The sequence below is a fragment of the Sorex araneus genome, chromosome 8 (assembly GCF_027595985.1).
Source record: "Sorex araneus isolate mSorAra2 chromosome 8, mSorAra2.pri, whole genome shotgun sequence".
NCBI classification, from domain to species: Eukaryota; Metazoa; Chordata; class Mammalia; order Eulipotyphla; family Soricidae; genus Sorex; species Sorex araneus.
The window spans coordinates 48,858,486-48,884,445 of NC_073309.1; the positions used below are offsets into that span (position 1 = coordinate 48,858,486).

Here is a 25,960-nt window from a genome sequence, read left to right on the forward strand (position 1 = left end):
TGCACTCAGGAATTACTCCCGGCGGTGCTCAGGGGGCCATGTGGGATGCTGGGAATCGAACCCGGGTCAGCCGCGTGCAAGGCAAATGCCCTACCTGCTGTGCTATTGCTCCAGTCTCCATTTATTTATTTATTTATTTTGTGCAGAGATTTTGATCAGCAAACTGGCAGCCCCCGGCGAGCAGTCAGGCCAAAGGAAAGGCAGAAACTAGTATAAAGTTTAACAGACAAAAAAGAAACTGTTTTTCGTTTGTTTTTGGGCCACAGCCGGGGATGCAGGGCTGGTTTGCACTTAGGAATCACTATTGGCGATGCTGCAGGACCATATAGGATGCTGAGGTCAGCCTTGTGCAAGGCAAATGCCCAACCCGCTGTACTGTCTCTCCGGTTCCATAAGGGAAAGAAACTGAAGCTTAGAGAGGCGTACCAGGAGGGGCCGGTCACAGCATAATCTGAGTCTGAATCCAGATCAGATTTCCCCAAAACTCACTGGTGACAGTTAATAGCCGCCCAGCATTCCGTGCACCGAGGCCTAGGCCCAGGTTCTCTCAACACATGTCCAGCTTTGGCGTCGCCAGCAGGAAGCCAGTTAAGAAGTACAGAGACTGGGCTGGGGCCGAAGCTTTGCATGCAGAAGCCCCAGGCTAAACCCCGGTATCTCTTGGTCCCCTATAGCACCGCACTGGGAGTGAACCAAGAGACCTTGAGCACCAACCGCGTGTGGCTCACCCCATCTCCAAGAGTTCAAAATTGTCCTGGGTCCCGGCAGCCAAATACCGGGGTTGTGATAGGAAACCAAGGAACCCCCTACCACCGAGCACTAGGAACGCGCATGCGCATAAGGCATCCCCAGTACTCAGGGAACGAGGCAATAGGCGCCCAATAGCGGTAAAGTGACCTTGTGAACACCAGGATGGTAACTGAGTGTGCAGCTATTGGGGTACTTGTCGGAAGAATGGATTGCCTTAGGAAGGAGAGAGCAGGACGCCGGGTAGGAAACCAGCCCGCCGAGTCTCGGTACGGTGGCCAGGGAGAGTCATTTGAAGGCGGGAGGGCGTGGCTGGGCGGAACGGCTCGGACTGTTACGGTGGCCGAGAAAGTTCAAACATCTCGGACTAAAGCCTCGCGGAGCCGGAGGGACGAAGCGTGCAAGACGGTGCCGAAGGCGCCTGCGAGCAGAAGAGGCGAGTTTGCTCGAGTGGGAAGAAGGTCTGGCGCGGTGGGGAGAGCCCTGAAAAATCCTCGGAGCGCAGGGCGGACAGACGGCAGGGACGAGGGCGGAGTACGGTGGCCGCGCTGGCTCGCTCCCCGCCGGTAGAGGCGGGTCCTTGTGGGGGCGCTCTTGCGCACTACGGTGGCCGGCAGGCCGGGGGGGGCGGCAGCGAAATCTCGCGCGATCGCGCCGGCGCCGTCGGGGACGGGGCGGGGCCGACGGCGGGGGCGGGGACCCGGAGCGGGAAGATGGCGGCGGCGCAGGAGGCGGACGGGGCCGGCAGCGCCGTGGTGGCGGCCGGGGGAGGCGGCTCCGGTCAGGTACGGCGGCCGAGAGGGGCCCGAGGGGCTCCTGCCGACCCGCGGGGGCTCCCCCGGGGCGTGTCCTGCCCCGTTTCTCAGCATCCCGTGCACGGGGAGCTCCGTGCCCAGAGGGACCTTGAGTGTCGGGCCCAGGCGGGGCCGGTGGCCCGGGAGGCCGGGCCGAGCGGGGAGCGGGAGCCGGGGCGCGCCCGGGGGGCCCTGCGCGCTCGCGCCCGGCGCCCGGCCGGCCGGCCCCTCGCTCGAGCCGGGCACACCGTGGGCGCGTCGAGGCGCAGACCCGTCCCCGGACGTCCCGGGTTGGCGAGCGGGCGATCCCGGGCCCCGAGACGGATCGTCGAGTGGGCTGGCGTCCAGGCGCTGCCCGCTGAGCCCGGGGTGCAGGCGCTGGCTGATGATTCGCGGGTTTTCTGCGCGCCGGGGAAGTCGGGTGCTGATGCGGGGCACGGGCCGTGGACAGCGACAGACCCATTTCACAGACGCAAACCGCCGCTCCGGGTGGGGGGGAGACGAGGGAGCTTGCAGCGGGGACCACCCACTTAGAGATTCGGGCTCCCAGTGGCCGGGCACTGCTGGCCCTGGGTGATTCGGACCCCCAGAGACCGTGCTTCGAGCATCCCTTGTGCATGGGGCGGGGTGGGGGGGCTTGGAGGGGGAGAGCTGCTGACTTTCTCCCGGTTGCTGCCTCCTGCCGACCTAGGCTGCGAAGAAGCCTCGGAGTTGAGGCAGTCACCTTCCCGCGTGGAGGGAACCGGTGGAGTGACAGCGAGGTGCAGTCGACCCACCCACTGGGATGTGCCTGACATGTGGGAGGCAGCAGGGAGAGAGGCGTGCAGGTTGGAAGGAGTGAGGCTGACTCCATGTGACCTTGGGCCTTTCTTTCGGGGTGGGGGGGTGAGGGGGTATCTGGGGGGACTGGGAGGAAGGGGAGGGCGCCCCAGAGTTGGACCCCCAAAGTTAGCTTCCAGCCCCGGGTCTCTCCTCCAAGGGGAGAGAGCGAGAGAACTGCTGGGAGAACCCAGGCTTCGGAAACCTGAGTGACTAGGATGGGGTGACAGAAGGGTGAACCTGGGCGCCTTGGGGAGGAGGGGGCGGGGAACTGGGGCCCAGGACTCTGGTGTCTGGATTCCTGCACGATCTTCAGGCAGGGACTCGCGGAGCTGGGGGTGGCAGGCCGTGTCTGGGGTGAGGCTGCGGGGAAGACGCTGCCCACGCTGCCCGGTGACTGACCTGTCTTTGCCCCCTCTGTGTGTGGCTGCTGGTGGCCGGGTGAGCGGAGTCGACTCCAGGCTCCTCTGGGCCCTGAGCACACCTGTCATCAAAGCCTTGACCCTGGTGCTGAAGCCGATTTTCTGTTCTGGTGTTTCTGTTTCGTTTTTGTTTGGGGGCCACACCTGACGGTGCTCAGCAATCACTCCTGGCTCTGCACGCAGGGATCACTCCTGGCGGTGCTCGGGGCTTACTCCTGGCTCTGCACTCAGGAAGTACTCCTGGGCAGTGCTCAGGGGACCCTGTGGGATGCCAGGGATCCCATACCCGCTGTGCCCAGAAGCAGATGTTCCTTGGCTGGTGAAGTTCTCGCACAGATGCCCCAGAATCATGGCCAGCTTTCGGGGGGTGTGGGGATGCTAGTTCTTTGTTGGGGGTGGTGGGGGATAAGTGTCTTGGCCACCGTGGTGGTCTCTGGCTTTTCTGCCCTCTGGATAGCACACCCCCCACTTTCCCAGTCCTGAACCCACCCCAGACATTGCAGTGGGGCGGGGAGGGAACCCCACAGAATCATCTGGCTGGAGACCGCCCTAGACGAGGTGGTCATAGGCCCCTCCTGAGCCCCCTCCCCCCCAGAATGTGTCTGGCTCTCTCTCTCCATCAGCTTCTTATGTTCTCCCCACCGTGGCTGGTGGAGCCCTGCAGCCCCGAGCCTCGTGCCCCCTCAGGTCATCACTGACTGTTTTCACTGACCTGGGTGTGTGTGTGTGTGTGTGTGGGGGGGGTGTTTCAGAGGATAGAAGCGGGATCTTGGGTCATGGGTGGCCAGGGCGGGGTAGGGGGACATGCTCCCTGCTGCCCAAGGTTATACCCTTGGCTGTGGCTGTGGCGAAGCCCCCCACTCCCCTGTCATGGTCTCAGGTGCATCCTGGGCCCTCTGAGGGGGTTCCTGGACACAGGGTGCCAGCCGGGGTCTGCGTCTCAGCCACTGTCAGTCCAGCACGTGAGAAAGCGATGGCGCCACGGGCTGAGGCAGGATGGGTGCTGTGATTAACGGGGGTGCCGAGCAGGGAGGCGGTGTGGGGGATCTGGGGTGGTGCTGCCCTGCCGAGGGGCGGGGTGTGTGTGTGAGGGGACAGGAGGGTGGAGGGTGGCTGCGGGTGGGGGCTACTTTGCTTCTCTGGGAGCAGCAAGCGTCCCTTGGCTTGAAGTGTGCAGGTCCAGGGCCCTGGGCCACTGTCCGTGCCGTGCACATGTCCCTCCGCCTGCTGGTGGCCCCTCGTCCCTGGTGCTGGGGCCTCGTGTCTGGCTGGCGTGCTGGTGTCCGGCAGGTGAATGCTCACTCAGGCCCTGCCATGATCCTGGGGTGCGTCCCCCTGCAGTGTCAGTTTTGGGGTGAGCCCTGGCTTCGTGCCTGAGGGGCAGGTGCCCCCAACCCTCCCCCGGCCCTCTGGGGCGGTGTCCAGCCCCTTGTTGGAGAGTCTGAGAGGCACATCCTGGTTGGGGGGCCCCGAATCAGCTCACGCCTGCGGCCGCCCTGAAACAGAGACCCCCCACCCCTCGGGCAGAGACATGGCGCCCTGCCCCCACCCCATCGCCCCCAGCGGGCCTTTTTGCTGTTGCCTTTCAGTGGGGGGGGTTGGGGCCACCCCCAGCGGTGCTCGGAGGTTGCTCCCGGTGAGTTTAGGGGGGCCGAGCTGTGCTGGGGCTGGATGGGGCCTCGGCCTGGGCGTCTCCCCGGCCCTCCTGGCTGTCGGGTGTTTCCACCTCCACCCTGAGCCCATCTCTGTACCCTGAGACCCACTTTTTTTTTTTTTTTTGCTTTTTTGGGGTCACACCCAGCGATGCTCAGGGGTTACTCCTGGTTTTGCACTCAGGAATTACTCCTGGCAGTGCTTGGGGGACCATATGGGATGCCGGGGATCGAACCCGGGTCGGCCGCGTGCAAGGCAAACGCCCTACCCGCTGTGCTATCACTCCGGCCCCCTGAGACCCACTTTTGTGCACCCTGGACGCTGCGGGGTGTGGGCAGTTCCTGCTCTGGGTCAGCGTAGGCCCAGGAGGGCAGAGTGTGGTAGTGCCTGCTGGGCCCCGGGGCCCCCTTCCTTTTCCTGGGTGCCACCTCCTCTGTTGACACCTCTCCCTGCTCCCAGGGTGCTCGGGGCCGAGGGAGGCAGAGGAGTGAGTCTGGCCGCAGAAGCCCAGTGGGGAGAGAATTTGGGGGGCTGTGGGGCCTGCCCTGCAGTAGTACATGCCAGTTCAGGGGGGCTTGTGAGAGGACTCCTGCCTCAGTGCTCAGGGCTCACTCCCGGAAGTGGCCGCCCTGAGCGGTGGTGGGGCCCCTAAATTAGCAGAAGTGACTGTGACTGAGGGGAGGGTGGGAGAACTGGGGGCGGGTCTGCTGGTCCTCCCTGTGCCCCCCCGGGTGAGGCCCCCACGAGCTCTTTGTGGCCTCCCCCAAAGGGCATTGCCCCCCCCCCAGCTCTGCCCAGCCTCATGGGAGTGGGCCGCGGGTGATGGCCTGTCTGTGGGGGTCCCCCAAGCAGGGCCAGCATTGGGATCCCCACAGACCTTCCTGCTGCTTCCCGCACGTCCCTCCTTCCACAAGAGGGTTCTGCCCTCGGCCTGCCCGAAGGAAGCCCTCCTGGCCCCCACGCACAGCCAGGTGCCCCTCGCGTCCCCCGCGGCCCAGGTCAGATCCCTCCGGGTTTGCCTTTTTCTTTCTTTCCTTTTGGCTTTTTGAGTCACACCTGACAGTGCTCAGGGGTTACCCCTGGCTCTGCACTCAGGAATCTCTCCTGGTGGTGCTCCGGGACCCTGTGGGATGCCAGGGATCGAGCCTGGGTCAGCCGCGTGCAAGGCGAATACTCTCCCCCCTGTGTTATGGCTCCGGCTCCTGGGTTTGCCCTTTCTGAGAACAGGTCTGGCCCCCTCAGAATGTTCCAGGGGATGGGGGTCGTCTCTGTGTCCCTCGCAGAGAGGACCTTAAGGGAGTTTTTGGCCTTCTTTTTTTGTTTGTTTTTTTTGGTGCCACCTGAAGGCTGCTCCTGGCCCAGTGCTCTGGGGGCCCTGCAGTCCCGGACGGCAGTGGGTGTGACCCTGGCCCGGGCCTGCTGCCTTGCCCTCACCCGCCTCTATGCCCTGCAGGTGACCAGCAACGGCAGCATCGGGAGGGATCCGCCGGCGGAGACCCAGCCCCAGAACCCAGCACCCCAGCCAGCACCCAATGCCTGGCAGGTCATCAAAGGCGTTTTGTTCAGGTGAGTAGGGGCGCCGGACAGCGGTGTGACCAGGCGGGGCGGGACAGGGGTGTGACCAGGCAGATTTCCGGGCAGGGATGTGACCAGGCAGGGCATGGCACTGGGCAGGGGTGCAATCAAGGCTCAGGCAGGGCACCGGCCTGGGTGTGACCGTGCACGTGATGTGGCCAGGCAGGACACTGGCCTCAGGGGAACCACGTGCTGCTCTGCCTCTGACACTCGAATCTGAGTCTGCCAAGTGACCGCCTTCCCATTGTGCTCTCCGTCCCTGGCCTCTCTTTAATTTTTTGGCTTTTGGACCACACCCTGGGGTGCTCAGGGCTGACCCCTGCTCTGTGCTCAGGAATCAGTCCTGGTGGGGTTTGGTGGACCCAGTGGGTGCTGGGAATCGAACCCGGGTCAGCTGGCCCTCTCCCCCATTCTTTGACGTGTGCTTAGACCTCACCTGATGCTGCTCAGGCTTTGCTCTCGGGGGTGCTCAGGGCTGGAATCTGGGCTCCCTCCCAGTGCGTCCTAGGGCTTCTGCTTATAGGAGAGCTGGGGCGGGGGGATTTCCCGGGGGGAGGCACTCCTCCTCTCCCCATACTCTCATTAGGGCCCCCCCCCAGTGCTCAGGAGCAGCAAGGCTGAGGGGACAGGGAAGTTGTTGATGCAGCAGAGACAAGGCTGCAGGAGCCCATGCCCAGCGGGGACGCTCCCTGCGAGGGTGTCCCGGCATTGCTCCACACTGGGAAAGTGCAGGGCCCGCCTGACCGAGGGGGCAGGCAGCCTCATGGGGTCGGGAGGCGGCCTCACAGGCTGTGGTGTGTGCTTCCCTGCATGTGGAGCAGGCAGGCGCCTCCCCTCTCTGCCTTTGCGAGGGACACACATAGAGCTGGGCACAGGGGTCAGGACAAGACGAACCTGTCCGTGGCCTTGAGTCGACCTAAAAAGATAAGCAAAGGGGCCGGAGCGATAGTCCAGCGGGAAGGGCGTTTGCCTTGCATGTGGCCGGCCTGGGCTCGGTCTCCAGCATCCCAGGTGGTCCCCCGAGTACCACCAGGGGTGATTTCCGAGTGAAGAACTAGGAGTAATCCCTGAGCACCTCCAGGTGGGGCCCCAAAACCAAACAAAGAGAAACCCAAGCAGAGACCGGAGAGAGAAGGGCGGGGCTTGCACCCTGCAGACCGCAGGTCTCTTGCCAGCACCCAGCAGGGTCCTCGGACCCGCCAGGAGTGATCCTTGAGCACTGATGGGCATGGTTCCCCCCCACCCAACCAAAACAAAATAAGATATAAAGCTCAGGCATAGGCGTCACTCCAGGTGGGGTTGACCACCTGTCTGGTGCCCATGGCAGTGCCGTGTAGGATGCTGAGGAGCTGTGTGGGGGATCCCTCCTGCCTCAGCTGGGAGCCCTGTCCTTTCCCTCGTGCCTCTCTCACTCCCCCACCCCTGCTGGGCCCCTCGGCATTTTTCTTTCTTTCTTTCTTTCTTTCTTTCTTTCTTTCTTTCTTTCTTTCTTTCTTTCTTTCTTTCTTTCTTTCTTTCTTTCTTTCTTTCTTTCTTTCTTTCTTTCTTTCTTTCTCTCTTTCTCTCTTTCTCTCTTTCTTTCTTTCTTTCTTTCTTTCTTTCTTTCTTTCTTTCTTTCTTTCTTTCTTTCTTTCTTTCTTTCTTTCTCTCTCTCCTTTCTTTCTCTTCTTTCCTTATTTCTTCCTTTCCTTTCCTTTCCTTTCCTTTCCTTTCCTTTCCTTTCCTTTCCTTTCCTTTCCTTTCCTTTCCTTTCCTTTCCTTTCCTTTCCTTTTTTCTTTTCTTTGGCTTTTTTGGGCCACAATTTGGGCGATCCTCAGGAGTTACTCCTGATCTACACTCAGGAATCACTCCTGGCAGTGTTCGGGGAACCCTATGGGATGCTGGGGATCAAACCCGGGCCAGCCGAGTGCGAGGCCAGCTCCCTCCCTGCTGTGTTGTTGCTCAGGCCCCTATTACGTGGGTCGTGTTGTCAGTGCTGCGGAGCCACCTGGGGCCAGGTTTGGACCCAGCACCTCTCCCTGCTCTAAGACCTGTCACGTTTCTTCTTCCTTTCTTTATGGCTTTTGCGTCATGCCCAAATGTGCTCAGGGCCCACTCCCAGTGACGGTGCTCAGGGGATCACGGTGCTGGGCATCAACCCTGGTCAGCTGTGTGCAAGGCCAGTGCCCTCCCCCTTGTACAATCACTCCAGCCTGTTGGACATTTCCCCCCACACACCCTGCAATGCTCAGGAGTCACTCCTGGCCGTGCTTGAGGGACCATATGGATGCCGGGATCCAGCCCGGGTCAGCCACGTGCAAGGCAAATGCTCTCCCCGCTGTGCTGTCGCTCTGGCCCCTCGGGCAGTGTGAAGAGGGTTTTCTTTGACCCCTCTTGGTTCTGAGAGGCAGCTGGTTGCACATGGTTCTGCTCTTTTTTTTTTCATGTGTGGGGGGATTCCTGATGGTGCTCAGGAGTTCCTCCTGGTGGTGCTCGGGGAGCCTGTAGGGACGCCGGGGACTCCCTCCGCAGTGCGCCGTCTCTCCGCCTCCTGCCTCTGCACTGTTGTTTCCCTCCTGGGTGCCGCAGAAATCTTCCCACCTCACCCCACAAGGACATCCCGGGCTTGGTGGAATGGCTGTGCCCAGGGACCATCTCTGCCGTTCCTTCTTTGATTTGGGGTAATGCCTGGGGGCTACTTTGGGCCTGGATTTAGGGGTCCCTGGTGGTGCTCCGGGGATCCTGCCATGCTAGAGGTCGTCGGACCCGGCCTTCTGCGTGTACAGCCCATGCTCGGCCCATGGGCCCATGGAGCGTTCTCTCTCTCTCTCTCTCTCTCTCTCTCTCTCTCTCTCTCTCTCTCTCTCTCTTCCTCTCTCCCCATCCCTCTCTCTCTCCCTCCCTCTCCCTTTCTCTCTCTCTCCCTCTCCCTCACTCTCCTCTCTCTCCCTCTCCCTCTCTCCCTCTCCCTCTCCTTCCCTCTCCCCTTTCTCTCTCTCTCTCTTCCTCCCTCTTCCTCTCCCTCTCTCTCTTCCTCTCTCCCTCTCCCTCTCTCCCTCTCCTTTTTTTTTTTTTTTTTTTTTTTTTTGCTTTTTGGGTCACACCCAGCGATGCTCAGGGGTTACTCCTGGCTTTGCACTCAGGAATTACTCCTGGCGGTGCTGGGGGACCATATGGGATGCCAGGGATCGAACCCGGGTGGGCCGCGTGCAAGGCAGACACCCTACCCGCTGTGCTATCGCTCCAGCCCCTCCCTCTCCTTTTCTCTTTTCCTCTCTCCCTCTCTCTCTCTCTCCCTCCCTCCATCTCCCCCCCCTCTCTCTCCCTCTCCCTTTCTCTCTCTCCCTCTCTCCCTTTCTCTCTCCCTCCCTCTCCCCTCTCTAGCCCTCCCTCTCTCCCCTCTCTTTCTCTCTCTCTCTCTCCCTCTCCCTCCCTCTCTCTCTCTCTCTCTCTCTCTCTCTCTCCCCCCCCCCCTTCTTTCTCATCTCACAGTTCTTTCATTTTCAGTTAAACTTCTTTTCTGGTGTTTTGCATTGTCCTCAGCGTGTTGAAGGACTGGGGGGTGGTCACTGAACCCAGGGCTCCGTCTGCTCCCGCCCTCCCTCCTGGCAGCTGGACAGTCACTCTCGAGTGGCCAGTGTCCCTGGGGCTTCATGCAGGAGTTTGGGAGTGGCGAGGGGAGGGGGGTCCTGGTTGTCGTGGCTCCCGGGGAGATCCGTGAGTGGGACAGGGGGTCCTGCTGTCTGTCTTTCTGCATTTGTCCATTTGTCCGAGTCAGGGATGTGGAGCCCGGGTGGGAGGCAGGATGGGGGGCTCCTAGCTGTGCACCCCAGGAAGCTGTGTGGGATGCTATGGTTCCCTATAGGTCAGCAGTCTTGGGTGGGAGGCTGTGCCCACGAGCCCCGGTGAGGGTCCCCAAAGCTGGGCATGTGTTCTGTAGGGAGGGCCTGGGGACCGGAACCCCCACCTCACACTGGACCCCCCCCCCCCAGAGCTGCCTCTGCCCATCCCCATGCCCAGCATCTCCCTGGCATCGTCACTGAAACGGGAGCCTCTGTTGGAGGCGGAAGGGTCCCCCAGAGTCCCGGTTCCAGGCCTCCCCCCGAGGTGCACCCCGGGGACTTGTGGGGAGGCGGCAGATGGCACAGCTGGGCCGCGGTCCCTGAGGGCCTGCCCTGGGCGCCACCGGGCAGGCTTCAGGCTCCGCAGGGAGGCACTGGCCTCTGCGAGAACTTCTTCCTGGTGGTTTTCTGTGCCTGGGCACAACTGCCCCCTGCCCTGCCCCACCTTGGCCCTGGCCTGGCCAGGCACTGCTGGGGTTGGGCCTGCAGGGCTCAGCCTGCAGTGCTCCCTGGGGCGCACCCGCTCTCAGTCCAGGCTCCCTCACCCTGCTGTTCCCTGGGGGCACGGTGGCGCACACATGGGCTGGCAGGGGACTCGTGTCTGGCGGGGGCACACACACAGCTCTTGTCCACGTGCAGGACAGTCTGTCGGCATGGGTGGGCACCAGGACCAGGTGCTCCAGACCTCGAAGTGGGCGTTGGGAGCACACATGGCAGTGCCGGAGGGCACCCCTGGAGGTGCTCGGGTACCCTCTGCCGGGCTCCGCCCCAGGCCTCCTGCAGGGGTAGCCCACTGCGTGCTCCCCATGACCCTTGTTTTGGTTTTGTCTGTTTGCTGGAGGGAGGGGCTCTCCAGCTGTCCTTGAAGCCAGGGCGGGGTAGGGGGTGGTGTCAGATCCCAGTGACTGCTCACTTCTGTGGGTTTTAGTTCTGGTGTCACCACCAGGGCCTGGGACACCAGGGTCACCCCAGAGGGGGGCAGCAGGCAGGACCCCGCATTTTTTATTTGACTTTTGAGCAAGCCCCGGCTGTAATCAGGGCTCACTCCTGGCTCTGCACTCAGGAGTTACTCTCGGTGGGCTCTGGGACCATATGGGATGCAGGGATCAAAGCCGGGTCAGCTGCGTGCAAGGTCAACGCCCTCCCCACTGTTCTGTTGCTCCAACCCCGGGCAGACAGCCTTGAGCCATCGCCGCACGTGACATATGGACAGCTGTGTTGAAGCAGAGTCCTTTCATGTGGGACGTGTGGGGGTCGCACCCTGAGGCGGGGTGCATCTCACTGTCATGCCCGCCCGCACGGGGTGGTAGGGCGTTTGTGTTCATGGTTCCCTGCGAGTCTCTTAGCACGAATTTAGGGGCCGAGCCCTTGCACAGTGGCGGGGGAGGGGGAGACACTGTGCCTTGAACACAGCTGACCTCGGTTCGATCCCCGCCACCAACTAGGGCCCCCCAGCACTGCCAGGAGTCAGCCCTGAGCACCACCACTTATAGCCCAGTACCCAAAAAGAACGACCCTTTCGGGTGCGGTGGGCCTCAGTGCCGAGAGCCGGCTCTGGTGCCAGCAGCTGGACGGCGCCTGCTCTGCCGTGTGCCTGTTGCTGGAACGTTCCTGGTTTCCCAGGGGCTGCACCCAGAAAAGAAGCTGGTGCCTCTCAGAGGGGGTCTCTGATGTGCTTTCTTGTCTTTGGTTTTGGGGGCCAGACCCGGCGGGGCCCAGGGCCGACTCCTGACTCTGTGCTCAGGGACCACTCCTGGTGGGGCTCTGGGGACCATCTGAGGTGCCAGGGATCGAGACCGGGCTGGCCATGTGCAGGGCCAGTGCTGTCTCGGGCCCTGCTCTGAGCTCTGAGGGATTGTTCTTCCTGAGATGCCAGCCTTACAGGGGCTCAGGAGTCGAGGGGCCCACGGCTGCCACCGGACTTCCTGTGGGCTGGGAGCCCCTGTGGAGACCCAGTGCCTGGCGCATCTGTCCAGGGCTGGGGGGTAGCTTGTCCGGGACCCCCCTACACACACAGACACACAAGACAGGTGCCAGGTGTGTAGGACGCTGGGGGGGCCCAGGGCAGGAGATGCCCGGTCTGACCCCGTGTGCGTTTCCTCCTCAGGATCTTCATTATCTGGGCCATCAGCAGCTGGTTCCGCCGAGGGCCGGCCCCTCAGGACCAGGCAGGCCCCGGAGGAGCCACGCGCGTCGCCAGCCGGAACCTGTTCCCCAAAGACACTTTAATGGTAACGGGGGCTGGGAGGGACTGGACAGGCGCCCTGACACCTGTCCGTGCACAGGGGAGGCCCTGGGGGTCCTTCCTGGGCCCTGAGCCCCACGTGCCAGCTTGACTCCCAGGGGGAAGCCAGGCCTCTGTATTTTGGGAGCTGGGTGAAGCCTCGGGGCTCCGCACTAGAGCACTAGCCTCGCAGGCGCCCTGCAGCGTACGCACATTGACTCTGTTGCTGGTTTTGCCTTCTGGGTCGCACCCTGGCAGCGCTCAGGGATTACTCCTGGCAGGGCTTGGGGGACCCTCTGTGGTGCTGGGGATCGAACTGGGGTCTGTTGCATACCAGGCAGGCTCCCTCCCTGCTGTGCTGTGGCTCAGGTCCCCGACTCTCAGGGGCATTTCGAGGCTCTCATAGCAGGGAGATGGGACACAGCGGGAAGGGCGCTTGCTGGCATGCGGCTGACCCGGTGCCATCCCCAACACCCCACATGGTTCCCTGAGCCCTGCTGAGGAGTCAGCCCTAAGCACCGCCGGGGGCTCCCCCCCCACACGACAGAAAGACTGCAGGTGGGGGCGCGAGCAGGGAGTCAGAGCGAGTACCTGGGCTGGGATCTGGTCCCCGGTCACTGGCCTCTTCTCTTGGCAGGGTCCACCTCTGGGAATTCCAGACATCAGTGTCACCTGTTCAGTGTCAGGGCTGCAGGGACTGGGGGCGGGGTAGTTCTCTCGGGCTCCCAGCGTGGCCGCTCTTGCCCTTCTGTGACGCCCCAGGTTTACCCAGGTACCTGCCTAGCGAGGAGAGGCTGATCAGGGAGGAGAGAGAGGCTGCCCACAGTCCTCATCCCACATGGCATCCCGCATCCCGATCCCACATCCCGATCCCACATCCCACATCCAGCATCCTGCATCCCGCATCCCGAGCCCACATCCCGCATCCCGCGTCCCACCCCTGCCCCCTGCAGGCACCGGCCAGCCGGCTCTCCCTCATCATCTGTCTCCCTCCCTCGTGCTGGCTGGGTTGGGTGCTGGGAGAGGGGCTCCCGCGGCTCCGTGCTGGGCCCTGACGCCGCTCCGCCCCCCAGAACCTGCACGTGTATATCTCCGAGCACGAGCACTTCACAGACTTCAACGCCACGTCGGCGCTGTTCTGGGAGCAGCAGGACCTGGTGTACGGGGACTGGACGAGCGGCGAGCGTGCCGACGGCTGCTACGAACACTTCGCCGAGCTCGACATCCCGCAGGTGGGCATGGGCACCCTGGTGGGGGTCAGGGTGCTCCTGGTGCGGTGTCCTCGGTTTGGGGGCCGGGGTGGCACGGAGCAGCCTCCTCCACCCCCTCTTGCCCGGGGCAGCCCCCTGCTGTGATGCCAGCATGTGCTGGATTGGGAGCGAGCTTCAGTCGTTTCACATTTTGAAACTTACTTATTTTTTTAAATTATTCTGGTTTGGGGGCCGTGCCTGGCAGTGCTCAGCGATCACTCCTGGAGGGGTGCTGGGGGTCGACTCTGGGTTGCCCATAAGGCAGGTGCCTTGCCCGCTGTGTTTTTTCTCCAGTCCTCCCCCCAAAAAAAAATCCCTTCAGTTGTGGCTAATATTTTACAGTCCCCACATCAGTCACATGACCCATGTGGGGTTGTGATGCCCTCGTAGCAGCTGGGACATGGGGCCCGGGAGATCCGTAAAGGACTTTGCCCCCGGGTATCCTGAGTTCTGTCTCAGGCACCACCCCGGCTGACCCCCCAGGACCACTGGGAGTGGCCCCTGGCAGCGAGCCAGAGGTAGCCCCAAAGCACCACCAGGAAGCCAAGGCCGGCAGCTTGTTTTGGGTGTGGGGCACTCGGGAGAGCTGGAGTTGCCTCGGGAAGGGCACGGCTGTCGTGGGAGCACTTGCAGGCAGACCTGCCCGGCTTCTGCAGGAATCCGCCCGCCCTGGGCAGGATGGTCTCCCACCCGCTCCGACCTGTGGTCGTCCAAGACCATTTCTGGCACGATCCGTACTAGCCGCAAGGCGCCCAGAAGGGTGGGCCGGGGTGACCAGGTGACAGGCAGGGTCAGGGGTCAATATGGCCACCCCTGGTGTCCCGGTTTGCATCGGGGGAGCGCCCCCTCCAAAGTGAGTGAAGGGGGAGCAGAAGGAAGGGGGCAGCTAGACATGCTCCAGTTGGGTCAGCCCCATGGCCACCTCCCTCCTGGATTGCCACCCCCTGCCAGAGCACCCTCTGTCACCCTCTGTCCAGTCTTGGCCCAGAACCCTGCTCAGGGGTGGGGCGAGAGCCAGGAGTGTGCAGTGGGCATGTCCCCACGAAGGGCGTGGGAAGGTGTGCAGGGGGCGTGTCCCCCATGGGGGAGGGGCGTGCAGGAGGCCTGTCTCCACAGGGTGGGAGGGGCGAGGGGCGAGAGCCAGAGCCGGGAGCATGTGGGGGGCGTGGGGGAGGGTTCCCCGGGGCTCAGCCTTCCCGCTCCCACAGAGCGTGCAGCAGAACGGCTCCATCTACATCCATGCCTACTTCACCAAGAGCGGCTTCCACCCAGACCCCCGACAGAAGGCGCTGTACCGCCGGCTGGCCACGGTGCACACGTCCCGGAGTGAGTCCTGCGAGGGGACCCCTGGGGCGGGCGCCTGTGGGGCTGGGGGCACCCGGCTGATCTCTGACCCGTCTCCTCTGGCGCACCACCAGCTGCCCGGAAGTGGGTCCAGTCCCCCACTCGTCAGGGGCGTGCTCTCAGGAGGTCTGGGGGGAGCAGCCTCTGCATGCCTCCTTTTGCTCCTGAGAACGTGGCAGTGCTCAGGGGACCCGAGTGGGCTGCCTTTGTGCAGGACAAGCACCTTTTCCCTCCCTGTCCTTCTCTCCAGCCCTTCAGAGTCAGTCTCCCATTGCCCCTGTGGAGTTCATGATCCAAATAAACGTTTCTTTCCGTTCAACACCCTGACCACCACTTCTGGCCCCCCAGGAACCCGGAGCTTTCCAGGTGCCAGGCAGCTGCCGACCTGTCCCCACACATGCACAACCCGCGGCCTGCACGGGCAGCTTCCTGGAAGCCCCCCAAGGTGCTGTGCCACCTGCCCCCAGTCCCCTCCAGATTGCCCTGCAGTTTCACTTTTTTTTTTTCCTTTTTGGGTCACACTCGGCGATGCACAGGGGTTACTCCTGACTCTGCACTCAGGAATTAACCATGGCGGTGCTCAGGGGACCATATGGGATGCTGGGAATCAAACCTGGGTCGGCCGCGTGCAAGGCAAACACCCTACTCGCTGTGCTATTGTTCCAGTGCCGCCCTGCAATTTCTGACCTTTGACCTTGGAGGAAGAACACCCTTCCCAGGGGGGTTCAGTGGCTCATTTGGAGGTGTTGACTCAGCTTCACCCCAAATGAAATGGGACTTGTTGCTACTTTTCCTCTCCCACCCGACTTGTGAGGGGACTGGTGGGGGAGGTCCTGGTCCACATCTCTCGTGCTCGCCCTCCAGTGAGCCTGGAGCCTCCCACCCACTCTCTCTCCCCTGAGGACCACCGTGGTCTGGGTGGAACGCCCTGGCTCCCCACCACCCGCCACTCTAATAGCGAGGTGTGGGCTGTGCTGGCCTTGGGGCTCTCTCGCTTCTGCTATAAAAGGAGACCCTAAAAGTGCCCCAGAGGGAGCTCAGGGCTTCAGGCTCCTGCTTTTTCTGCTGCCGACCCTGGTTCCGGCCCAGCACCACTGGGTGTGGCCCAAATCCTTCCCCCACCCCCAGTACAGAAAATGGGGCTGGGTGGCAGCCTTGCATATATTGAGACCCCAGGTCCCATCTCTGCGCCACAAAAATAGACAAACCAGGGGCCAGAGAGGTAGTACCATCTAACTCGTGGCTCTACATGGCTCGATCCCCTGTATGGTTTTGGCCTCAAAACCAAAACCAAACACACAAACCAAAAATACAGCATGAAGTTAACACCCGTGATCATATTATTGAGCTCGGCATGTTGTGGCCACAGAGAATCAGAACTGAAAAAATGAATTTCGGGGGCCGGAGCGATAGCACAGCGGGTAGGGCGTTTGCCTTGCACGCGGCCGACCCGGGTTCGATCCCCGGCATCCCATATGGTCCCCCAAGCACCGCCAGGAGTAATTCCTGAGTGCAAAGCCAGGAGTAACCCCTGAGCATTGCTGGGTGTGACCCAAAAAGCAAAAAAAAAAAAAAAAAAGAATTTCGGAGCCAGAGCCGTAGTATAGCATTGCCTTGCATGCAGCTGGCCTGGGTTCAATCCCCGGCTCCCCGTACGGTTCCTTAACCCCACCAGGAGTGATCCCTGAAGCGCGGAGCCAGTACTGGTCCCTGAGCACTAGTGGGTGTGGCCCCGGGTGTGCGGGCCCCTGTCGCTGCTGGGCTCTGGGGACACAGGGCCCAGGGATGGCTCCCTCGCCCTGGCAGGGACAGCACCCCAGAACCTCTGCTCCTTTTTGTTGTTGTTTTGGGGTCAGACCAGCAGTGCTCAGGGTTCTGGGTATGACCATGCGGCCACCCTTCCCCCCCCCAGCCACAGGGAGTGTAGTAAAGAGCGGGGGGCTCTGAGGGTGGGGGGGCTCGGGGCTGAGGAGGCGTTGGGCCTCCTGGCTGTGGCAGGCACCTATTTGTGCTGTGGATTTGGGGAGCAGCGGTGGGGTGGGGCCGAGGGGAACCACCTGCCCGATGCTTGATTCAGAGCAGCATTCTCGGTGGGGGGCAGGACCAGCCCTTGGGGGACGCTGGGACGTGGGGTGGGTGGTAACATAGCGGGGGCACACTTGGGGGACATCTTAAGGCCTGTTTCTGGGGGACAGTGGATTTTGTCTTGGTCTGGAAAGGGGTCAGCAGCCCAAATAGGTGTGGGGACCTGTGACTTCCCCAGGGAGAAGATCCGGGGGCCACTGGGAGTGAGGGGTTGTGGGGCCTGCGCTGGCCGAGGGGAGGCTGGGGAGGCAGGTGCTGGTTGCGGGCACATGGTGTGGCTGCAGCCAAGGTTTCTCTCTGGCGACCCCTTCTGGCAGCTGGTGGGTGGAGCAGAGCAGGCGGCCAGTAGCTGAGCCAGCCGCTGGCCGCAGACAGAGAATTCTGGGGGTCTCAGGTCTGCCTTGCCATCCTCCCCACAGTGATCAACAAATATAAACGCCGACGGTTCCAGAAAACCAAGAACCTGCTCACGGGTGAGACTGAGGCCGACCCAGAAATGATCAAGGTGACCTGAGCACACTGGACACTTGCGTTGCCCACCTGCCTGTGTCAGGGCCCCAGGGGTTCAGGGTGGTGTGGGGGTTAAAGCTGCTGTGGGGGGCTTCTCCTGCCTGTCCCCATGACCCTGGAGCCTGGGGGAGCAGATGGGCGGGGCCCTGAGGCCACCCCATCCTGTGTCCCCTCAGAGGGCTGAGGACTATGGCCCCGTGGAGGTGATCTCCCACTGGCACCCCAATATCACCATCAACATCGTGGACGACCACACGCCCTGGGTGAAGGGCAGCGTGCCTCCGCCCCTGGACCAGTGTGAGTACTCCCCCCCACACGTGCCTCGTCCTCCCCACTGGACCAGCCACCCTGCTCTGGGGCCAGGCCGGGGTGGGGGGCGGGGCACAGCTCAAAGGCCTGGGCACAGGCCTTGCACCCAGACTGGAGCCCAGACGCCTGCTGTGGTTTGGGGAATGACCAGCACCACGCTGGGAATAGCCCCCAAACCAGACTGGCAACCCCTCCATCGGCTGCCAACTTGGAAGTTGGGGTGGCACTCCCCGGAACCCCCAGCTCTGACTTCTCTCCCGAAACCCGGGTCCAGGGCGCCTCGGGGGGTGTCGCGAGCCCCTTTGGCCTGCCTGGCAGACGTCCGTCAGTGGGGCCCCGTCGGGTCCCTGCAGACGCGTGACGTGGCCGCCCGCCTGCAGACGTGAAGTTCGACGCGGTGAGCGGCGACTACTACCCCATCATCTACTTCAACGACTACTGGAACCTGCAGAAGGATTACTTCCCCATCAATGAGAGCCTGGCGCGCCTGCCGCTGCGTGTGTCCTTCTGCCCGCTCTCGCTGTGGCGCTGGCAGCTCTACGCCGCGCAGAGCACCCGCTCGCCCTGGAACTTCCTGGGGGACGAGCTGTACGAGCAGTCGGACGAGGAGCAGGACTCGGTGAAGGTGAAGGGCGGGAAGGGGAAGTGGGAGCAGGGCTGGGACCCCACCCGCAGGAAGCCGCCCGCCCAGCCTGCTCACCGCCCCCCCCCACACACCGCTGCCCCACCCCAGCCTCACACCTTCATGACCCTCTCCCTCTCCCCGCCCTCCCGCTGGAGCTGGGTTTCTGTTCCTTGCCTTTGTCTGTCTCTCCCGCCTCACCCCCTTCCTGTCTCGGACCCGCCCCCTCTCCTGCCTCATGCTGGGGCCTCCAGGGCAGCTGTGGCTGGCTCTGGGCTCATGGCCGTGCCCCCTCAGGTGGCCCTCCTGGAGACCAACCCCTACCTGCTGGCGCTCACCATCGTGGTGTCCATTGTCCACAGTGTCTTCGAGTTCCTGGCCTTCAAGAATGGTAGGAGCGGCGCGCCCCGTCCTCCTGCCCCTACCTGGGGTCTCTGCTCCCCCACCTGCTGCCCCAGCCCTTTCTGGAGACCCAGAAACTCCCGGCCCAGAAACTCCCGGCCCCAGGGTGGGGCGGGGGTGGGGCAGTGACCAGCCACGGAGGGGAACTCCAAGGCCTCCTGGAGCCGGGAGCAGGGAAGCCCCCAAGCTGCCCCGGGGCCCTGCCTGCTCTGGGGACGCCCCTGTTTCTGAAGCTCAGCCCTGCTGGGGTCGGGGAGCCTGACCAGTCCTGAGTCTGAGAAGCAGAGGAGCTCCAGGCTCTCGTCCATGGGACACGCTCCCCCCACACCCTGGCACTTGCCTCCTCCATGGATCGTGGCAGTGGAGCTCAGGACCCTGTGGCACCTCTCACCCTCCACACGCACCCCCCGCCCCCCGGATGGAGCTCAGGGCCTGGCCACGGAGACGGGTGTTCCCTGCTGCACTGCGCCCAGGCCGCGTCCAAGCAGTGTCCAGGGGGCTGGGAGCAGGCTGGGCTCCACGCAGTTCCTGAGCACCACCAGGCTGAGTACTGCCGGGAGCACTGCTTGGAAGAGAGAGACTGAGGGGCTCAGTGGGGCCGGTCTCTGCAGGGAGGCAGGGAAGGGGCCCAGCCCTGGCTGGCACATGGCCTGGCGTGAAAGAAAGGAGCAGGGAGGGCCTTCACCCACCTAACAGCACACAGTGGGGCCCTTCCCAGGGCCTGCCCGACTCCTGGGGCTGTGAGCACAGTGTGTGTGTGTGTGTGAGAGAGAGAGAGAGAGAAAGAGAGAGAGACACACACACACACACGTATGCACCATGTATGCATACACACAGCCATTAAGAGGAACCAGGCTCTCCTCCACATAACACCTGCGCCCACCCTGAGCCCACCCTTCGAGACCATCTTTGCATCTGCAGCCCCTCCAGCCTCTCATTTTCCCCCATTCGGGACTGGGAGCTTCCGTGATTGTCCCTGGAAAGTCTCCAAGCCTGAGGGTGGGGCAGGAAGCCTGTCCTCTGTGCTGGGGCTCAGGGAAGGGGATTAGGGTAGCCTGAGGGCGACCAGTCCACAGCCTACTCACTGCCTGTGCCCAGCCGCTTTGGGGGTCCTCAGGGTCCCATTCTGCCCCCAGGGCCACCAGAGGCAGGTGTGGGGAGCTGGGCTGGAAGTGGAGCCGGACCCTCGCTCTGCCTGACCGGGGAGGGCCCAGGCCCAGCACCCAGGGGGCTGCTGTGCACCCAGTGGACAGGGGGGATGCGTCAGAGTCGGGCCGCAAACCCCCGGCCCCCTCTTGTGTGCAGACATCCAGTTCTGGAACAGCCGGCAGTCGCTGGAGGGCCTCTCCGTGCGCTCCGTCTTCTTTGGCGTCTTCCAGTCCTTCGTGGTCCTGCTGTACATCCTGGACAACGAGACCAACTTCGTGGTCCAGGTCAGCGTCTTCATCGGGGTCCTCATCGACCTCTGGAAGATCACCAAGGTCATGGATGTCCGGGTAAGGCGCCGCTGACCCACGCGTTCGGAGACCCCCAGGGGCTGGGAAGGGGCCCTGGAGCAGCCCTGGGGGTTCCCGGCGCAGGCCGCACTCCCTGGACCAAGGGGGTTTTCACACCAGGGGATTTTTGGGCCCCACGTGGGGCAGGGGAACTGGGAAGGGCAGGCGCCGGGGGCCACTGACCACGGCCTGTCCCCATGGCCGCAGCTGGACCCAGAGCACAAGGTGGCAGGTCTGTTCCCCCGGCCGACCTTCAAGGACAAGTCCACATACATCGAGTCCTCGACCAAAGTGTACGATGACGTGAGTGTCCCTCGGGCCCCCGCTTTATGGCCTGGGTCACACCCTACACTGTCCCCCCCCTCCAACCTGCCACTCGGTTTCCTGCTGAATCCAGAGCAGCCTGGAAATCCCCGCGGACCAGTCTTCCGGGTGGGGCTGTGGGACGGGATGGGGCGAGGCGTGGGGGGGGGAGCCAGGCTGGGGGGTGCCGGGCAGAGGCCTGAGGTCCCCGCCATGCCCCCAGATGGCATTCCGGTACCTGTCCTGGATCCTCTTCCCGCTGCTGGGCTGCTACGCTGTGTACAGCCTGCTCTACCTGGAGCACAAGGGCTGGTACTCGTGGGTGCTCAGCATGCTCTACGGCTTCCTGCTGACTTTCGGTGAGCCCGCCCGAGGGGACGCTGCCCGGGGTGGAGGGGGTTTCCGAGCACAGGTTCGGGGTCAGGACGCGGCCGCTCCTCATGGCCACCCCTCCCCGCCCCAGGCTTCATCACCATGACGCCCCAGCTCTTCATCAACTACAAGCTCAAGTCCGTGGCACACCTGCCCTGGCGCATGCTCACCTACAAGGCCCTCAACACCTTCATCGACGACCTCTTCGCCTTCGTCATCAAGATGCCCGTCATGTACCGGATCGGCTGCCTGCGTGATGGTGAGGCTGGCTGAGCGGGGCGCGGTGGAGGGGTGTGCCCTAGCCGGTCCTGGCCCCCCTTCCCCTCACATGGCGCCCCTGTGTGCTCCCCTTCAGACGTCGTCTTCTTCATCTACCTCTACCAACGGTGGATCTACCGCGTGGACCCCACGCGTGTCAATGAGTTCGGTGTGAGCGGAGAGGTCGCCCCGCCCCCCGCCGCCTCCGTCAGAGAGGACAGCCCCGCGCCCCTGCCCGCCAAACCCACCGCTGAGCCCCAGGAAGCCCCTCCAAAGCCAGCAGAGGACAAGAAAAGGGATTAGCCGCTCTGGTCCCCTCACCTGTGACCGGTGTCTTGGCCCCGCCTCCCCCCTTGCTGCCCCCTCCCTGGACAGATGGGCCGGGCGGGTGGCAGGATGCGCCCCCCCGACTCCCTGGGGCCGGGCGGGCTGCTGCGTGATGCGGGGGCCGCGCCTTTTATGGGGGGAGGCTCCGGCCTGCTGTCTGCTCCCTGGAAGATGGGGAGTCATGAGAGGCCGGCAGGGGAGGGGCCGGGCCCCTCTCTGGGGTGCCCAGGGCCCCCCAGCATCTCATCCCACATCCCCTGACCACCCCTCCTCCCAGACCACCGCCCTGTCACCGTCTGGATTTAATAAATTCATATGGGTGTTTACCTGGAACCCTGCCACCCTGCGGCCTGCCTTCCTCCCCGCGGGGCCCTGTGGAGGCACCCGCTCCCGGCACCCCAGTTCTCGGCCTGCTCTGTCACTCGCCCTGGGAGTCGTGGCCTGCTGTCAGCCAGGCATCGCGGGCAGCTTCACCACCTGGGGAGCAGACGCCCAGGGCAGTCCAGCTCCAGCCTGGGCCAGCGGCCCCATGTCTGTACCTCGGATTCTCTGGGAACCCTCCCAGGCCCCTCCGAGGGCCCAGCTATGGCTGCCCCCGGCTCTTGGGGGGGCCATTGGCATCCTCAGGGTCCCACTGGCTCCCACCGCCTATCTGCCCTGCAGCCTCAGCGGGGCCCCCCGGGAGGGGTGCAGTGTGTGTGATGAGGTGCCCCTCGCAAGCCCGGCCCCACATCCCGCCACCTGCTAGCGGGGTTCGTGATGACCTATGGGGACACTCAGTGGCCCTGGCTCCTCCCATGGGTCCACACCCCACCGCCAAACCCCACAGCCACTCGGGCCTCACGCCCTTGTTCACAAGAGACCAGTGACCCGGCCTGTCCTGTGCTGCCCACAGCACGGTCCTCCCTCTGCCTGCTGAGAACAGAGCAGGCTCTGCGACAGTGTGAGCTCTCAAGAAGGATCCTGGAGGGTTCCCCTCGCGCCCCCGCCGGAACTCGCTCAGGCCCAGGCTGTCTGCATCGGGCACGTGTTCCCACACTGACTTCTGAGCTTAACGCGGACCGTCCTGCACCTCTCTCCTGAGCCAGTGTCATTGCCTCCAGGAAGCCTGCTCTGGTGCCTCGCTCTGTCCCGGGCCTCTAGGGTTCCTGCCCCTGCACGGAGGCCTGAGAGCCCTGTTCCATGCCAGGGCCAACAGCACAGAGGGGTTTGCTCAACCCTATGTGTCACAGGCACAGGAGGCAGCCTAGAGCCAGAGTGCCCATGGCCAGACTCGGGGGCAGGCAAGTGGCCGCGGGCAGGCACTCACTCAGCCCTTGTCCTGGTCAGGCCCCTGTGCCAGGGCTCCAGTGGGCATCATGGGGGCCTGGCACCAGGAGTCTCGGGAGTCCCGCAGAAACCCTCTGGCAGGACCTGTCAGCTTGTCACCCCCTGGGGCCAGAGCCATATCCAGCGGGGAGGGTGCAGGCGGCTGAGGCAGGTTCAATCCCCAGCATCACATATGGTCCCCTGAGCACCCTCAGGAGTAACCCCTGGGCATCACTGGGTGTGACCCAAAAGGCAAAAAAAAAAAAGGAAAAGTCAGTTTGTCACTCCCCATCCTGGGGGCTGCATACATCTGACTGAGTAGCCCTCAGTGACCCAGCACCTTAGAAGCCCCTGTGCTGCTGTCCTCTCCCACCTCTCCTGTGATCTCTAGCCTCCTTGCTATCCCTCAGGTCTCTGGCATGCTCCCACCTCAGGACCTTTGCACCTCTGCTTCCCTGTTCGTGCACACACACCAGGCCCCTGGAGTAACTCTGAGCCCCCTTTCTTTTCCATTGTGGTCAGCCTCAAATCTTAAAAAAAAAAAAAAAAAAAAAAAAGAAGGATAGTACAGCAGGTAAGGCACTTGCCTTGCACGCAGCTGACCTGGACTCAATCCCCGGCACCCCACAAAGTCCCTTGAGCACTGCCAGGAGTGACCCCTGAATGCAGAGTTGGGAGTAACTCAGTACTGCCGGGTGTGGCCCAAAAACCAAACTTTTAAAAATAATATAAACTTTCAGGGTCAGAGAATACATTTTTTGTTTTTTGTTTTCTGCTCTTTTTTTTTTTTTGATCTGTTTTATTATTTTTGTTCTTTACATCTTTTTGTTTTACAAAACTGTTCATGATTGGGGCTGGAACGATAGCACAGCGAGTAGGGCATTTGCCTTGCACGCGGCTGACCCGGGTTCAATTTCTCCGCCCCTCTCAGAGAGCCCGGCAAGCTACCAAGAGTATCTTGCCCGCACAGCAGAGCCTGGCAAGGTACCCGTGGCGTATTCAATATGCAAAAAAAAAAAAAAAAAAACAACAGTAACAAAGTCTCACAATGGAGACCTGACTGGTGAGGCTGGAGCGATAGCACAGCAGGTAGGGCGTTTGCCTTGCACGAGGCCGACCCGGGTTTGAATCCCAGCATCCCATATGGTCCCCTGAGCACCGCCAGGAGTAATTCCTGAGTGTAGAACCAGGAGTAACCCCTGTGCATCGCCGGGTGTGACCCAAAAAAAGCAAAAAAAAAAAAATGGAGACCTGACTGGTGCCTGCTCAAGCAAATTGATGAACAATGAGACGACAGTGATAGTGACAGTTCATGGTTGGATTTCAGTCATACAGTATTCCAACACCCATCCCTCCATCAGTGTACGTTTCCCAGCACCAGTCTCCCTAGGTTCCCATCCCCCACCCCCTGCTCAGCTCTATGGCAGGTGCTTTTTTTTTCTTTTCTTTTTTCTTTTCTTTTCTTTTCTTTTCTTTTCTCTTCTTTTCTTTTCCTTTTTTGGTCACACCTGGCGATGCACAGGGGTTAGTCCTGGCTCTGCACTCAGGAATTACTCCTGGCGGTGCTCAGGGGACCATATGGGATGCTGGGAATCGAACCCGGGGCAGCCACGTGTAAGGCAAACGCCCTACCTGCTGTGCTATCACTCCAGCCCTGGCAGGTGCTTTTCTTCTCTTCAGATAATACTTTTCAAGTGGGACCCAAGTCCTACTTTATTTTGTACCACCAGGGTGTGTCCGTGTGTAATTTGGGCTACACCCAGGTGCTCAAGGAACCATGTGTTGCCAAGGATGGAACCCTGGTCTCCTGCATGCAAAGCCTTGCATGGCTGACTAGACTGTCTTCTATATATTTCTCTTTCCTTCACTTGGATTCTTTCCACAGTGGCAGGGGCTCTGGGCCTGTGTCCCCCCAGCTAGTGACGCAGTGCCCCACCCAGTGACCCTGTGTGAAATAGAACCACCAGAGTGGAGGAGAGAGCATGGAGCAACCCCCAAGCAAGGTGGTTCCTCACGTGAAGCGCTTTGCGCTAGATACATGTGTCACCTAGGGTTGGTGTTTGTTTCTCCTCTTAACTGTGATTAGACCGGTGCAGAGGAGGGAGGGGGCTCAGAGATGAGGGCCAGGCTGAGGCTGCACAGCTGCTGAGCGGCTAGTTGATGGTTTGAATTCAGACGGTCAGATCCAGGCTATCACTGACCATTTGTCACAATTCTCTTCATTTTTCTAATTAAAGTTTTGTGGGTGTTTTTATTTGGGGGGGGCAGGGCAGGGTGGTTTGGGCCACACCTGGTGGTGGTCAGGGCTTGCTTGACCCGGGTTCTGCACTCAACAATCACTCATGGCAGGTTCAGAGAATTCTATGGGGTGCCGAGGATTGAACCTGGGTCCGCTGTGTGCAAGGCAAATGCCCTACCCACTGCCCCCAAAGCAAAGTGTTTCAATTTAGATTTTAGAGAAATTTAGATATGAGAGAGGAAAAAGAGATACGTGTTTAAGAGATAACATGGGCTTCTCCAGAATGGTTAAAAGCTTGTGTTTTTTTACACATTTATTTGATTTTTGGGACATACCCAGCAGTGCTTGGGTATTTCTCCTGTCTTTGTGCTCAGGAATTACTCCAGTGGTGCTCTGGAGACCATGATGGATGCTGGGAATTGAACCCAGGTTGTCCATATGCAACGCAAGTGCCCTCCTGCTGTACTATAGCTCCAGCCCCTGTGTCATTTTATTTTCTAAGTGACTTATAGAACATCTCCAGGGCATGGGGGGGCGCTGGAGTGATAGCATAGCGGGTAGGGCGTTTGCCTTGCACAAGGCCAACCCGGGTTCAATTCCCAGCATCCCAGATGGTCCCTCGAGCACCGCCAGGAGTAATTCCTGAGTGCAAAGCCAGAAGTAACCTCTGTGCATCGCCAGATGTGACCCAAAAAAGAAAAAACAATCTCCAGGGCTGGGGAGAGATGGTGCAAGGTGAAAGACGCCATGCGTACAGCTGACCTCACTTCCAGTCCCACCGCCACATGGTCCCCTGGCCCCCCCCCCCACCCGCCCCATTCCACCAAGAATCATCCCTGAGCCAGGAGTAACTTCTGAGCATGGCTCTGGCCAAAAAACCCCTCCAAAGGGAAATAAATCTTCAAAGGAAGCTTCGTGTTAGGTGAAAAAATTTAAAATTTCACTTTCTTGGAACAAGACCACGTTCATCACAACGTGTCTGTCCCTGTCACTGGCTGCTTTTCTGGCCAGCTAGATGTCTGGCTGGTCTCAGAACCTGCTGTCTCCCACCTGTGTTCCTGGTCACCGGAGACACTGCT

The 25,960-nt window shown here is 61.8% G+C and overlaps 1 protein-coding gene across 1 annotated transcript; it reads left to right on the plus strand.

The window, feature by feature from the left end:
- The first annotated feature begins 1,433 nt into the window (after nucleotides 1-1,433).
- On the plus strand, nucleotides 1,434-21,667 carry CLPTM1 (CLPTM1 regulator of GABA type A receptor forward trafficking). The gene is made up of 14 exons (XM_004607825.2): nucleotides 1,434-1,532; nucleotides 5,889-6,001; nucleotides 11,940-12,063; nucleotides 13,130-13,288; nucleotides 14,515-14,632; nucleotides 17,155-17,240; nucleotides 17,422-17,542; nucleotides 17,935-18,179; nucleotides 18,474-18,567; nucleotides 19,884-20,074; nucleotides 20,282-20,377; nucleotides 20,601-20,736; nucleotides 20,841-21,008; nucleotides 21,105-21,667. The coding sequence occupies exons 1-14, from the start codon at nucleotides 1,461-1,463 to the stop codon at nucleotides 21,308-21,310; spliced, it is 1,929 nt and encodes a 642-aa protein (XP_004607882.1). The 5' UTR covers nucleotides 1,434-1,460; the 3' UTR covers nucleotides 21,311-21,667.
- Nucleotides 21,668-25,960: the final 4,293 nt, after the last annotated feature.

Excerpts from the sequence above, each read along its gene's own strand:
- CLPTM1 (XM_004607825.2), top strand. The coding sequence starts at position 1,461 with ATGGCGGCGGCGCAGGAGGCGGACGGGGCCGGCAGCGCCGTGGTGGCG. Across the intron at positions 20,737-20,840 it reads CGGCTTCCTGCTGACTTTCG|GCTTCATCACCATGACGCCC; the intron begins GTGAGCCCGCCC and ends TCCCCGCCCCAG. Across the intron at positions 21,009-21,104 it reads GATCGGCTGCCTGCGTGATG|ACGTCGTCTTCTTCATCTAC; the intron begins GTGAGGCTGGCT and ends GCTCCCCTTCAG.